Source organism: Channa argus, chromosome 19 (assembly GCF_033026475.1).
Source record: "Channa argus isolate prfri chromosome 19, Channa argus male v1.0, whole genome shotgun sequence".
Taxonomy (NCBI): Eukaryota; Metazoa; Chordata; class Actinopteri; order Anabantiformes; family Channidae; genus Channa; species Channa argus.
In genome coordinates, this window is record NC_090215.1 from 1942755 (window position 1) to 1958453 (window position 15699).

The 15699-nt window shown below is 38.3% G+C and overlaps 1 protein-coding gene across 4 annotated transcripts; it reads right to left on the reverse strand.

Moving 5' to 3' along the window:
• Positions 1 to 377: 377 nt before the first annotated feature.
• On the reverse strand, positions 378 to 15441 carry LOC137104725 (copine-3-like). 4 transcript variants are annotated; one of them, XM_067486349.1, is made up of 16 exons: positions 15285 to 15441; positions 14020 to 14211; positions 13726 to 13905; positions 13561 to 13632; positions 13365 to 13436; positions 12328 to 12408; positions 12135 to 12224; positions 10253 to 10351; positions 10035 to 10121; positions 6521 to 6580; positions 6064 to 6197; positions 5428 to 5482; positions 5217 to 5268; positions 4702 to 4835; positions 4311 to 4547; positions 378 to 4218 (listed from the first exon to the last, which is right to left on the reverse strand). In XM_067486349.1, the coding sequence occupies exons 2-16, from the start codon at positions 14176 to 14178 to the stop codon at positions 4108 to 4110; spliced, it is 1623 nt and encodes a 540-aa protein (XP_067342450.1). In that variant the 5' UTR covers positions 14179 to 14211; positions 15285 to 15441; the 3' UTR covers positions 378 to 4107. The 4 variants fall into 4 exon arrangements, with proteins under 4 accessions (XP_067342450.1, XP_067342452.1, XP_067342449.1 ...); XM_067486351.1 differs by lacking the exon at positions 15285 to 15441 and adding an exon at positions 15106 to 15261 and having other exon boundaries at positions 378 to 1222; XM_067486348.1 differs by lacking the exon at positions 15285 to 15441 and adding an exon at positions 15106 to 15261.
• Between the last annotated feature and the right edge of the window lie 258 nt (positions 15442 to 15699).

Sequence of the window (15699 nt, forward strand, 5' to 3'; positions counted from 1 at the left end):
TGTGAATACCAGTCACAATGTTGTTAAAACATACCTTATTCCTTTAGTGTACTATCATGGTACATGGTAAATAGTTGCTTATATAGTGCTTTTATCCAAAGCGCTTTACAATGTTGATTCCCATTCACACACCGATGGCGGTGGCTGCCATGCAAGGTGCTCAACTGACCCACCGGGAGCAACTTGGGGTTCATTGTCTTGCCCAAGGACAGTTTGACATGTAGCCGGGAGCGGGGATCAAACCACTGACCCTGTGGTCCATGGTCAACTACCTTACCAACTGTGCTACAGCTGGCCGCTACTATCACAAAGGCAAACAGAAAAAAAACATTTCTCCTCATCTAATAATTTGACAAACATTTTAAAAGTAGATGCAGTTTAATATTTAGACGCCCTTTTATTCTTGCATTCCATGTATTTACATTCTCAAGAAAAAGCAATGGTAGTTTGCCATTTTCTGGATTTCAGTATACATTTTTCAGGAAGTGTGATCTTTTCACACAGTCACAAATATCAACAAACAATATTTCCATGCTCATAAAGTTGTGATCTTTCAAGTCTTTATTGAACACACTCAAATATACGACGCAATGGTGGATGTAATGTAATAGCAACACTAGGATTCTGATGTCACTAAACATCAACTGGAGTCAGGTGTTAAAGAACATACAGAACAGATTTACAACTACTTTGACTTATAAAAACACCTAAACAGTATCAGCATACCATTCACAAGCAGCATCAGCTGTTGTGAGCGATCCCTGACACAGAAAGTGACCTCAGAAGTCCTGAAATCTAGAGTTGTTTATTTGCATGCACTTAGAGTTCAGAGTAATCTTAATGCCTTCAGATATTCATCAGTCAAACTATAAGTGGAGACAACATAGTACTGTGGCTACTCTCCTTAAAAGTGAGCAGCCAGCCAGTATCACTCCAAACGCACAATGCAGAATGCTCAATAAAGTAAACAGTAATGTTGGAATTACAACTAAAGACTTGAAGGATGCATTGGAGTATGTTTTTATTCTGTTCATAAGTCAACCATATGCAAAACATCGAACAAGCCAGGTATCCATGACGGGGCATCACAGAGAAAGTCATTGCTTCCCCAAAACATTGCAGCACACCTGAGGCCAGACCTCAAACTAACAGAGATACTGTAGAATGACCTCAAGAGAGCCGTTCACATCAGCTGTCCTAAGAGTATGGTGGAGCTGAAGTTCTGTAAAGACAAATGGATAAATAAATAAAAAATCCTTCTCAGCTCTGTGCAGGTCTAATCCACAGCTTAGGAAAGTACAGAAAGTCATTGCTGCAAAAGGTGGTTTAACCAGTTATTAATTCACTGTTGCCATCACTTTGTATGTTAAATGGGTGTGTTTAATGAAAACATAAAGGTTTATGACTTTGTTTAACAGCTTGGAAATATTATGTTTGTAGATATTTGTGACTTTAGTGAAGATCAGATCACATTTTATGACCAATTTATGCCAAACACCAGAAAAATGAAAACAGTGCTATTCCTTTTCCTTGTGTCTGTATATCAAACATATACAAAATTAAACTACATGACAAAAGAAAGCACAGTATATTACATAAGGAACTGCCATAGTGATCAATGAGCAACGAATATGCATTCACACACTTCAATGTATTTGGTCAGGTTCAGAACGTTAGAAGGTTCACTGCTTTGTCTTAAGATACAGTGATATATATACAGTGATAAGATACAGTCTGTATTTGTGTAAATATGCATTTTACCAAATAAAGTGTTAAAAAACTGACAGAAGTACATAAAAATGCAGCAAGTGTAAAACCGACACTCAGAGGTTATTGAAACATTTAATAACTTAACTTCTCATATGTAAACATTGTTGAAGTATGCACCGATCAGGCATAGCATTGTCACCACCTGTGCAATTTAATCCAATCCAACACAGGGGCTCTGCCATTAATTCTACTTGTACAAGGTTATATTTTCTGTTTTTAAGTTAAAGAAAGATGAAAGATGATAATTCTACTCTGTGTTCATTATTTAGGTCAAAGTGGGTAGTGGAGTCATGCTGGAGTTGCATTATAAGAAGAAACGGTTCTAATGTTTTGCCACCTCATTCATTTTAATTATGAAAAAATATTATGAACTACTAAATGCTGATCATTATGGGTTAACTAACTGTCAACACATTGTCCTTTACCTCACGTATAAAACAAATCTCTAGAACAGCCTTCTTCCACCCACGGAACATTGCCAAAATTAGGAGCATACTGTCTCAAAGTGATGCCGAAAAACTGGTCCATGCATTTGTTACTTCTAGGTTGGACTACTGTAATTCCCTACTTTCAGGATGCCCCAGTAACTCCCTAAAGAGCCTGCAATTAATCCAAAATGCTGCAGCAAGAGTGCAGACTGGAACTAGCAAGAGAGATCATATTTCACCTTCACTAGATTCTCTCTATGGCTTCACATAAAACCTAGAATAGAACTTAAAACCCTGCTTCTTACATATAAAGCTCTGAATGGTCAGGCTCTATCATATATAGAAGACCTCATAGCACCATATCATCCCAGTAGACCACTTCGCTCTCAGAATCCAGGCCTACTTGTGGTTCCCAGAATTTCCAAAGGTAGAATGGGAGGCAGAGCCTTTAAATATCAAGCTCCTCTCCTGTGGAACCAGCTCCCAGTTCAGATTCGGGAAGCAGACACCCTCTCTACTTTTAAGTCTAAAAAAGTCCTTCCTCTTTAATAAAGCTTATAGTTAGTTATAGTTATGCTGCTATAGGCTTAGACTGCTGGGGGTTACAGGGAGCAGAGGTAAAGAAGGTGCAGGACTTTAAGTACTCAGTGTCAATGGTTCAGAGCAACGGAGAGTGTGGAAGAGAGGTGAAGGGGCGAGTGCAACCAGGTTGGAATGGGTGGAGAAAAGTGTCAGGTGTGTTGTGTGATAAAAGAGTATCAGCGAGAATGAAAGGAAAGGTGTTCAAGATGGTGGTGAGACTGGAGCTGGAGGCGGCAGAGCTTAAGATGTTGAGGTTTTCTTTCGGAGTGACGAGGATGGACAGGATCAGGAATGAGGACATCAGAGGGACAACTCATGTTAGATGTTTAGGAGATAGAAGAAGAGCAAATGTTCTATAAAAATTTCTTATGGTGGCAGCAATATACAGTATAATATATAATACATAAGCAAAATGTGTGCTTATGTATCTCAAATGCTCTTGTGCACTAGAATCACCGAGGGACACCACAAACTGTAGGCCTTCTGGGATTTATAGGTGAAAAGACTGTGTGAGATGTTAGAGACAGTGCAGAGCAAATATCGCGCTGATCATAGCATATTATTTATCCCTGTTTTATGTCCTGGGTAAATTATTTCTCCTTTGATTTGGTTAAATTACGGTTAAATTTACCTTGACTATTTAGATTTGATTTAATTAAAACACAGAGTTTACTACTGCAGCATGAGTTAATTCCAACTTTCAGATTTACTCTAATATTGATACTTCAATCTGTACAACATACTGAAAAAGCTACATGAAAGTAGAATTAGACATAAAATGGTATTTTAGAAAAGCAGATTTACATATAAAAAGCACAACATTTGGCATTTAATACATTTTTGTAACAAAAAAAAAGTTTTTGTAGGTTAGTTTGTACATTAGAGTTGAGAAATACACCTTGATAAATAGGTAGATTTTTTGTGAAGCCCTTCAACTGTATGACAACGTCCATTACTATGGATTTTACTATAGGTACATCATATTTACAAATCATTCGATGAATAATATGGCTGTGGAAGAGATTAGGATACAACATATGACTGGAGAGTTCAAGGTCTTACATTTGGACAAACTTTGGTCCTCTGGCCAAGGACTTGCTTAGGCAGGCACTTGCATTTTTACATCAGTAAATTGCCATTTTTCATGTGCAATTCTACAACCTCTGTGGGTGATGGGCTTCCCACAAGCATTTTTAAATAAGCACATTATGTCACTCTTGTCACAGAGACCTATAGAACAATATTGTTTAGGCTATTCTGGCACCATTACTATATATTTCTATTTGAATTAATGCAGCTGTGGAACAAATAGAGGAAACAATTATGATTAGGAAGGACTGGGTTCATTTGGGGGCTTAAGACCAAATGAATTGAAGAAGGAAGTCACTTGGCCAGGCAATTCTGCCAGTACACTTTGGGCGAGGGCTGCAGCACCTGCCTGAAATAAAATGTGCAGACATTCAAATTACATTTTTTTTCATATTTTTAAAAGGTTGCCTACAAAGAGTTTGCTTTACAAAGTTTACTTACATTTTGGAACTGCCTGAAGGGCACAAACTGGACAATGTCCCGCTTGGCAGCCTCGCCGGCAGCCGACCGTAAAATCCCATCGTCTCCATCCAGAAACTCCATGGCACTGAAGTCTGCACCCCCCACCCCAACTATGATGATAGACATGGGCAGCTGAGAGGCGTTGACAATGGCACTGCGAGTTTGATCCATGTCCGTGATTACTCCATCAGTGATGATGAGCAGCACAAAGTATTGCTAGAAAACACAAGAAACACTGTAAATTATATGGAAGTGGTCACTGTGGAAACTAAGTGCTAGCTGTTAAGTTGCTTGTGCCAAACCAAAATTAGTCACCATCCTTTGCACACAGCAGTTACAATTATACTATTCTTATATATTATAGACTCACAGATCCAGTTTTCTGCTGCATGGCTTGCCTGCCAAACTGGGCTACATGGTTGATGATGGGGGAGAAGTTTGTTGGGCCATAAAGCTTCACCTGAGGCAGACACTGCTGGTATGCATGCACCACCCCTTCTATACCTGAGGAAAACCAACAAGGATGAACATACATAAGCCATACTGGGACACGGGCATGTGTCAAGTGTCATTTTGTAATTCCATAATAATTTAGCACAATAGGAAAGCTAGCCACAACATAATGAGCAAGTTAAAAGTAAAAGCGCTATATTTAGATATCTTGGGTAAAGTGATGTGCTGAAAACATTTTTTTATATTGGACCATATGCTACATTTCTGTTCTTTCAGCAAAAATATAAACAGAAACACTCTACATATTAATGGTTATTAGATACTTTAATGCCTAATCAATAATTAACATATCGCAAAATGGCTTGAAGTACATGTCCTGTTCTATGTCATAAAGCACAACAGTGTGAATTTCTAGTTTTAGAATATTATTACCTGCACAAAATGGATTTGATGGGTTGAAGTTGATTGGAAACTCATGGGAGACCTGCAAAAACAAACACGTAATAATCTGCATCCTGCGCCAACACACCCAAGACATTACACAGCGTATTGATCCAAATCAATAATTTTAATGAGTTTATTTATGACATGGTAGAAAGTCTATCAAATATCAAATTATGTTTTTAGCAAAACGACCAATTACCTGCCATGAAGGAGGGAGCTGTGCTCCAAAACCAAACGCAGGAAACATCTTGTCACTGCAAAAGGAAAGTTAGATATAGTAGGTGTTAGTCTAGAGAGATTGTACACAAAAGATGAATAGACAAGAGACAGTTGTCCTTGACCCTTGAACCCAGGTTGAAGTCATATTTGTGTTAGCTCCTCCCCAAGCTATACATTCACTGGCCACTTTATTAGGTACACTTGTACAATCTTATGGAATCCAACACAGGAGCTCTGCCATGAATTTTACTTTTACAATGTTATAATTTCTCATTTTTTAAGTTGAAACTTTCATAAAGGTAATAATTCTGCTATTTGTTTATTATTGAGGTCATAGTGGTGGGTGGAGATGTACTAGAGTGCAATATTACAAGAGAACATTCTAAAGCATTGGCCCGCTCATTCATTTTTAATAGGGTGGCTAAAACATTAGAACCATTTCTTATTCTAATTTAATTTTACTGGGGATGACACAAAAACACTGTTAGTGTTTTAAAACTAAAAAACCTTTTTCTTTCTGATTTTCTATAGCAAAGTGAACACAACACTATGTTGATTCGAGGTGGATTTTTCTGTTGATTATATTAGTTTAAAGTCAGCTATGTACAGTATTTACCTGTCATAGTCCTGGATAACATTACCCACTGCCCAGATCGCTGCCAGGTATTCATTGTACCCCTGAGGATTGATGTAGTGAAGAGACTGAGGAAGCCTGGGATCCCCATTAGAGCCTGTGAAGTCAATGGCAATCTGAGACAGGGGGAGAAAACAGATAAATATAGCCACAATCAAATAGTTTACATTCTTTTAAGCATACACTTATAAGTCACAACATTAAAACTAACTGGGATTGTAATGTGGTGGAGTAGCGTTATGAATTTATAACTTAAAAACCAATGACATTTGCCCGTGTTCTTCAATGAGAACACATTTAAAACAGTCAATGTTTAAATAATTTAACTGAATGAAAAATCTGTTTAAAAGAAGATGCAAAGGGATCATTACTTTTGTTTGACATTAATTTTCATTGTTCCTTTACAAATATTAATATACTTAAAATAATCAGTACTCACAGTGAAGTTTATCTGACAGCCACCCATTATGTAATCCAGAAAAGTGTAGTCCTTCACTATCTGAAAATAAATATTAATGACAAGAGATTCGATCCCTATTAAGAAAATGGTTTTATATTTTACACCTGTGCGAAAAAGTTTAAATTTACTTAAGTCCACATCTCCACACTAAAGCATAGTCTGCACAAATATGCAATACAATCAATCAATCATCCATTATCTGAAGTGCTAATCCTGTTCAGGGCTCCAGCCTCTAGCATCACGAAGCAAAGCCTCTTCCCGTCAGTGAAATAGCTAAAAAATTAAGAGGCAGTGGATCCTTCAACTAGACATTTATTCTAAGCACAAAGTCAACTAAGGAATGATTTCTATATTCTAGACAATTATGCTACTGAATATAAAATGGGCTATAATTAGACCTGAAAAGATACACTGCTCAGTGGCTACTGATATAGGTTGGAGGAGTGTATATGGGCAAATGGAGGACAAACATAATATTAGAGAAAAGCTGTAAACAAATTTAAAGACACAATTCTTTCATCATTTCCTTCACCATATGTCAATACAATGGAAAGTAGCCTCCTTAATGTTTCTCCTGCACAAGTAGATTATTGTTTTGACAATTCTGCAGCCTCACTACGTACAATACTCGATAGTGTTGCCCCTCTGAGAAAGAAGGCAGTAAACCAGAAGAGTCGATATCCATGGTATAGTTCACAAACACGCAACTTAAAACAGGCAACACGAAAGTTAGAAAGTTAGTGTTGTTCCAGAAATTTAGAAGAATCTCATTTAGCCTGGAAAAATAGTGTAAAAATGTACAAAAAAGCTCTCTGTGATGCCAGAACAGCATATATTCATCATTAATAGAAGAAAATAAGCCCCGGTTTCTGTTCAGCACTGTAGCCAGGCTGACTAAGAGCCATAGTTCTGTTGAGCCTAGTTTTCCCTTAACTCTGAGCAGCAATGACTTCATGACTTTCTTCATGAATAAAATTATAACTATTAGAGAAAGAATTCACCAGATCCTCCCCCCAAAATATTACAGGTAGATATTCACGTACAGCATTGCTAGAATCATCAATAAGACCCCACTCCCTGTTAGACTGCTTTTTACCCATAGATCTCTCTTAGCTAACTTCAATTATTACCTCATCTAAACCAACAACCTGTCTGCTAGACCCTATTCCAACTAAGCTGCTCAAGGAAGCTTTACCCTTAATAGATACGTTCATATTAGATATCATCAATCTATCTTTAGAAACAGGCTATGTACCACAGGCCTATAAGGTAGCTGTAATTAAACCATTACTTAAAAAACCCTGTCTTGACCCAGGTGTTTTAGCCAATTACAGACCAATATCTAATCTCCCCTTTATTTCTAAAATAATTGAAAAAGTAGTTGCAAAACAATTATATGATCACTTTCATAGGAATAATTTGTATAAAGACTTTCAGTCAGGATTTAGAGTTCATCATAGTACAGAAACAGCACTGGTAAAAGTTACCAACGATCTTCTCATGGCCTCAGATAATGGACTAGTCTCTATACTTGTTCTGTTAGATCTTAGTGCTGCATTCGATACGTTGATCACAACATTTATTACAGAGACTGGAACATGAAATTGGGATTAAAGGAACGGCACTAGGTTGGTTTAAATCTTATCTGTCTGATAGATTTCAATTTGTTCATGTTAATGATGAATCCTCCATGCACACAAAGGTTAGCTATGGAGTTCCACAAGGCTCTGTGTTAGGACCAATACTTTTTACTTCATATATGTCTCCTTTAGGCAACATTATTAGAAAACACTCCATAAATTTCCACTGTTATGCTGATGATACCCAGCTATATTTATCTATGGAACCAGATGAAAATAATCAGTTAATAAAGCTTCAAGCATGCCTACAAGACATAAAGGCCTGGATGTCACACAATTTTTTACTTTTAAACTCAGACAAAACTGAAGTCATAGTATTTGGGCCCAAAAACCTCAGAGATATGATGTCCAACCATATTCTTACTCTAGATGGCATAAGTCTGGCCTCCAGTACTACTGCAAGGAACCTTGGAGTTATTTTTGACCAGGATTTGTCCTTTACCTCACATATAAAACAAATCTCTAGAAGAACTTATTCCACCTACGGAACATTGCCAAAATTGGGAGCATCCTGTCTCAAAGTGATGCCGAAAAATTGGTCCATGCATTTGTTACCTCTAGGTTGGACTACTGTAATTCCCTACTTTCAGGATGCCCCAGTAACTCCCTAAAGAGCCTGCAACTAATCCAAAATGCTGCAGCAAGAGTGCAGACTGGAACTAACAAGAGAGATCATATTTCACCTTCACTAGCTTCTCTCCATTGGCTTTTTATTAAATCTAGAATAGAATTTAAAACCCTGCTTCTTACATATAAAGCTCTGAATGATCAGGCTCCATCATATATAGACCTCATAGCACCATATCATCCCAGTAGACCACTTCGATCTCAGAATGCAGGCCTACTTGTGGTTCCCAGAATTTCCAAAGGTACAATGGGAGGCAGAGCCTTTAGATATCAAGCTCCTCTCCTGTGGAACCAGCTCCCAGTTCAGATTCAGGAAGCAGACACCATCTCTACTTTTAAGTCTAGGCTTGAATCCTTCCTCTCTGATAAAACTCATAGTTAATTATATAGACATGCTGCTACCAGTCCTACCAACCTGCCTGATGTCTTGTTGTTTTTGTTGTTCTTTTCTTTTCTCTCTCCACTTCCCACTCACCCCAACCGGTCAAGGCAGATGCCTGCCGACCCTGAGCCTGGTTCTGCTAGAGTTTCTTCTGTTAAAGGGAATTTTTCCCCTCCACTGTTGCCTAGGGCTTGCTCAAGGGGAAAATTTTTAGTTCTCTCTATACATCTTTATACTTTTGACTTTATTCTGTAAAGTGCCTTGAGTTGACTCTGTTGTGAATTGGTGCTATATAAATAAAGTCAAATTGAATTTCATAAGGAGGCAACTTTTGCAATTATATCATTTTCATTATTTTATTATATAGAACATATTTATACATTTTTTGCTGAGATAGAATGATTGTACAACATGCACTGATCAGCCATAATTTAATGCAATTTAATGCAATAGAATAAATATAGTAGCCCTGCCATGAATTCTACTTTTACAAGGTTATAAATTGCATTGGAGTGCATTGTAAGAAGGGGGGGTTCTAATATTTTGACCGCTTCATTGATTTTAATATGTTGGCCAAAACAATAGAACCACATCTACTTACAATAATAATGATGGGTACAACTCCACAACCCACTTTCATCTCAATAATAAACATATAGTAGACTTAACACCTTTCTGACAGTTTTAACCTAAAAACCGAGAAAGTTTAACCTTGTAAAGGTAGAATTCATGGCAGAGCTACTGTATTGAGTTGTGTTAATTGAACAGGTGTACTGTACTTAATTGTGTGGCTGATTGATGTACATCAAAACTACAAATCATACTAGGGAGTTTAAAACAGTACCTTGCATTGCTTTATGATGATAATACCAGAGTTTTTATATCCCTTCTTCTTCTGTTTCTTCTCACTGTTGATGCATGGAAACTCAGCCTGAGAGTTAAACATACCAAACAAGGGAATATCAAGAATAAAAACTCTTATAAATACTCTTTAAATCAGATATGACACTGTTTTTGTATTTTCGTACTTGTCAAACTGACAAACAAACACATAGTGGTTACCGCATATGATTGGGATTCCTGCTGTATCTGGGAAAGTGTTGTCTGAAAGGATCCAATTAAGCTGTGAGATCCACTGCTGTTGTAGTCATAACAATCTATCTGGGAAACAGAATGTTTGACGAAACAAGACAAATTGTCTATTCTCATTTATTACAATGAAAAAAAAACTACAGAGCGAGAGAGAGAGTGAGAGAGAGAGAAAGAGAGAGAGAGAGATTCCACACAGAACCCCAAAAAATGCACTGGACAAAATTATTGGCACCCTTAACTTAGTATTTGGTAGCAGCCCTTTTGGAAAAAATAACTGAAATCAATCGCCTCAAAATAACAGACACCTCTTTACACTTCTTTCTTTTCTCCATGTGTGACACACTTTTCTCCATTTTAACTGGTTGCAAGTGTGATCACTATATTGTCCACACCTGTTACGTGTCACAACTGTGTCTAAATACAAATTACAGGAGCATCACATGTTTGAAAAGCAATTATTTCTTACAATTTTGACGAGGTGCCAATAATTTTGTCCAGTCCGTTTTTGAGTTCTGTGTGAATTTGTATCAAGTTTGTCTTTTCTTCCTTGTTTTTTTGTGTTGTTCCGATGCAGTGTAAAAAAAAAAAAACCAATAAGCACCTGAATACCAAAACATTTGCAATTGGAACACTTTTCTGAGAGAAGCATTTTCTGACAGAATTGCAAGGGTGCCAATATTTTTGTCCATGACTGTATATCACAGATGGCAGATGATCAGTGTCAATATGAATGAAGATGATACAAACAGCCACGTGATGGAGTGAAACTTCAAAATAAAAGACAACACCTTGCTATGGAAAAAATCTCATGGACACACACAAGCCTTTAAAATTGCAGAATGAGCAGCAGCCCAGAATCTGAACACTGCAGCGTCCGAGTACCTTCAGTGTTTACACACAGACCTATAGATAACTGTGTAATGCCACAGAAGACCTAGATCACTGACAGTGACATCTCATAGAAAAACCTTTTTGGGAAATAGGCCCATTGGTCCACTTTCCTGTCGATTGGGGAGGAAAGAAACTAAGTGCATTTACTTGGGTACTGTATTTAAAGAATTACAAACCAGGCTGAAAATAGTGTTGTAGTTTTTTCTAATTGAAACTTTCTGACAGGTGTGACCTGAAGTGTGCAGTGTTCCACTTCAATTTATGGGGTCTGGTCACCTCATTTATCAGTTTGTGCCTAAACAATGGGAATGTTCATTTCTGCACACTGAATCACATTTATCAGTTTCTTCTTGTGCAGTGTATACTTTTAGAACCTCTATCTGGCTAGTTGTACAAACACGGTCAACAGTAATGTTAACATATTGTCAACTATCCCTAATGCCTGTTTGTACCCATAAAATAAAATCACTATGTAAATTGCCATAGCCCCTACGTGCAAATCATTCTTGGCTGATCTGAATGTTTTAAGTGTATGTTATACTCTCATCATTTAACAGATAAATACACCAATGGGCTACATTTCTCAGAAGTGTGTGTATTCCTTTGAAACAGACAGAAATGTGTCTAGGACTTTGGCCTGTTCTTTCACAAACAATAAATGGTTCACATGGAGAGCACTCACTGTGTCAACACTGTTGACTGGAAAGCCTCTCTTCCTGATTAGAGTGCTTAAACAGGGTTAAGGATGGAAACAAAATAAATAAATAACATATTTATTCTCAACTCTAAATCGACAGGGGAAATAAATGTTAGTTGAAATCCTTGTCCAAAATACCATTTTACATAAATTTACACCATGACAAAATAGGGGTTTCAAAACTGTGCCTTCATGCAAGTGTGCGGGCTGCTTTGTCATCAATGACAATTCACAGTTCGTCTGTGCGTCTGTGGCTGTAGCTACCTTTATAGATTTCTCCACATCACCTCCACAAAGTGACTGCAGTGGGATACGGAATGGTTTCCATACTGGATTTAAGTTGTTTTTCACCACCTGCACAATAGGACAGATTTACAAGAAGACCGTCAAGTCTTTTCATGCCCATGTATGACCAAGGATCTCAGCACTACAAAACAAGGTAGGAATATATTTGTACTTCTGTCCTATGAGCTAGCTGCCATCCAGTTTCTGCCTGCTTGTAGAATTCCAGGAAAGGGTCAGACTTGCCAAAGAAATCCTAGAAACACAAAGAAAAAATAGAGATAATATGACGCTGAACTAAATACTGTTTGGTAAAATATGCTCAGATTTTCACACAAGTCCTAAAACTAAAGACCAGAACCTAATTAAGCAAATCTGACAAAATGGTAAATGGCCACTTTTATAGCACTTTTATCCAAAGCGCTTTACAATGTTGATTCCCATTCACACATCGATGGGGGTGGCTGCCATGCAAGGTGCTCACCTGACCCACCGGGAGCAACTTGGGGTGCAGTGTCTTGCCCAAGGACACTTCGGCATGTAGCCGGGAGCAGGGATCGAACCACTGACCCTGTGGTCCGTGGACGACTGCCTTACCAACTGAGCCCCCCAAAATACAAACACATTTATAATATATATGCTTAGGATCCATTCTCAATCCAAACTGTTTGTATTTAGCAAACATGTATTATATTGTATGATTATCAACTCATGTTATAGGAAAATGAGAATGATCACATTAGGTAGTGAAGGATTGGAGGAGACAATATGAAAAAATACTGCGGTCTCACCATTAATACCTAGGGGCAAATGTATTCATTTATAGTAAAGGAGTCCTAATCTGGTTCTGGATTACTGGTCTATATCTGGGCATTAACTTTACTGAACTCTAATTTATTTTGTTTGTCTCAACATGCTTGTTATCCAGCGGTACTACAGTTCTCCTTCAAAGCAGGTCTACAGTGCAGCTTTATGCTGCAGATGAGAATACAGTGAAAATATAAAAATTGAATTGTACAAACCATAGAGTGACTGACAACAGCAACACACTGCTAATCAAATGCAATTTAAGTATTTTATATAAATAAACTAACATAGCAGGATTTCTCAATTCATAAAACCTGCAGCAATGGTAATTTCTAAATATTTACTCAGTAGGATTCAAAAATATTTCTGATTTCCTAAACATAATACGAATGTGCAAATTGATACCTTTTTATCCAGTTTTCTAGCCACAACGTTCAATTCCACCACCCTGTTGTCTGTTCTTTCTTCAGCACATATCTACAAAACAGTGGAAAGCATTGCAACAAATGTCAAAGACATTAAGAAACACATCAACATTTACAATCATGTTACTTTAATGTAATATATCTTTCAAACCTTGCTCTCAATTAAGGAAACTCACAGTAATGGTTCCTTTTCCTGCAGGCATCCTGTCCTTCATGAGTGGTTTTGTTAGTTTCCTTGAGGACACAATCTGAACAGAAACAATTATTTTTCCCAATTGGGTAAAAAAAATGAAATAAAACATAAGACATGAATGATCTTTTGTAATAAGCAATGATATTACCTGTCCCAAAGTGCACTCCAGTTGTCCAAGGAAGTCAGCATCTTTAAGGCTGCAGTTTTCAGTGTCAATGTCGTACACATCAAACTTTAGCTTCTGCACCATCTCAAAGTAGTAGTCAATGACAAAAGCCTTGGAAAATCTGGGATTGAGAGAGTTCTTGATTTTCTCCGTCCGGCCAATCTAACAGACAAGTTTCACAGTCACTTTTTTATACTGACCTCTTATATTTTTTGATCCAAAAAACAACTACAATAAAGGAAAACTTGATTTGAAATGTTTCCTTAATGTATCTACCTCACACCACTGGGACCCTGAGTTGCTCAGGAAAAGCACACACAGAGGGTCTGATTTTGAGAATGTGTCCATGTCGAGCAGATTGTCACAGGAGATTCTCAGCTCCACCTTGGTCACACAGTCTGTGACCTTTGAACCTGGAATTCCCACTGTTGCCATCACAGCCTGGAGGAAACACTTTCCACTCAGAAACTTGACAAACAGAAACACAGATTAACAGCCTTACAACAGGACCTTTCCATTGACTATACCACACTTATGATTCACTCCATTTTTTTTTGACGGTGCTCTAACTTATACTAATGACGTAATTCTTTTTAATCCTTCACTTGCTACATCTCTCATACAAGTAGTACAAGCAGAGAGAAGCTGAAGATGTGCAACTGACAACGATAAGAGAGGTTAAAACCTGGAAGTTAGTTTAGTTTGATTGGTGATTGTTACTCAGTATTATTAGTGAGAGGGGTTGGTAAAATACGCTTTAGCTTCTACGTACATGCGGAATATGCTGTGTGTGTGTGTGTGTGTGTGCAAGTGTAGATATGACTGAGTGAACGTGCGTTGGGTCTCCGATTCCTCGCGACCTGTGCGGTCAGCGTTTGATGAGTAGCTTTGCATTAAGGGAAACGCGTCTCGCCGGGGGAGCCCAACCCCGGCCACCCTCAAAGAGCCAGGAATCTCTATTTTGTGGCCTACGAACAGTCTGCTTCAAAACCAAATCTCGGACTTTTCATCGTGTCGTTACGGTTACTGTTATCCACAAGCGCAATGCGACATTTCCAAAAGCCTGTGTGGAAGGACGGTAACGTTACATGAATGTTCGAACTAAAGTAACATTTCGCTTAACTGCATGTGTAGTTAAGGTTAAAGACTCTCACTCGCTGGCGTTTACTGCAAAGTTTAACAAGTTCGCAGTAAGTTTACGTCTTTGGTGATTCGCCTGGTGACTGGATGCGACGAAAAACAGTCTTAAGATAGACACAGTCAGTCCCGTGAGGCAGTAACGTTATGTCTGCACGGAGCAAAGGTTAATAGCTCAAACAGCATAATGTCAGAACCAGTCTTCTCTTACTTAGCGTCTCTTACCTTGTTAGCTAACGTTACCAAGCTAGTTAGCTATGCGCCGTGGTGGAGTTTACATTAACTAGGTTCAGTAACTAGCTGTTGTGGAGGGCGGTACCGGGTGCGCTCGTTTCTCTTTTCCTGCAAATCCTGTACACCTCCTACACGCGGAGCAACGGGCGAGGCGGGTTTACGTCACATACTGTATATGAATGCTGGTGAATCTCAGTTGGTAAGGCAGTCGTCGTGGTTCGATCCCCGGTCCAAGGCTATATGTCGAAGTATCTCTGGCCAAGACACTTAACCCCTAACACCCCATTCCCCTCCCCAGCTGCTCCAAGTAGTAATTGGGGAGGGTTGCGTGAAGAAGGGCATCCGGCGTGAAAAAAAAAAAAAAACTGCCAAATAAACATGCGGACAATGATCCTCTGCGGCGACCCTGAACTCACGGGAGAACCCGAAAGGCCAAAAAATTAAAATAAAAAATGAATGATGGTGAGTCAGTGGAATTGATCCCACAAGTCTCATTTTTTCAGTTTTGAAACTGGACGTAAACACAAATCAGTCAGCTTGTCAGTTTATTACCGTTTTGCTGACGTGGTTGTGGAAGTCCACTGC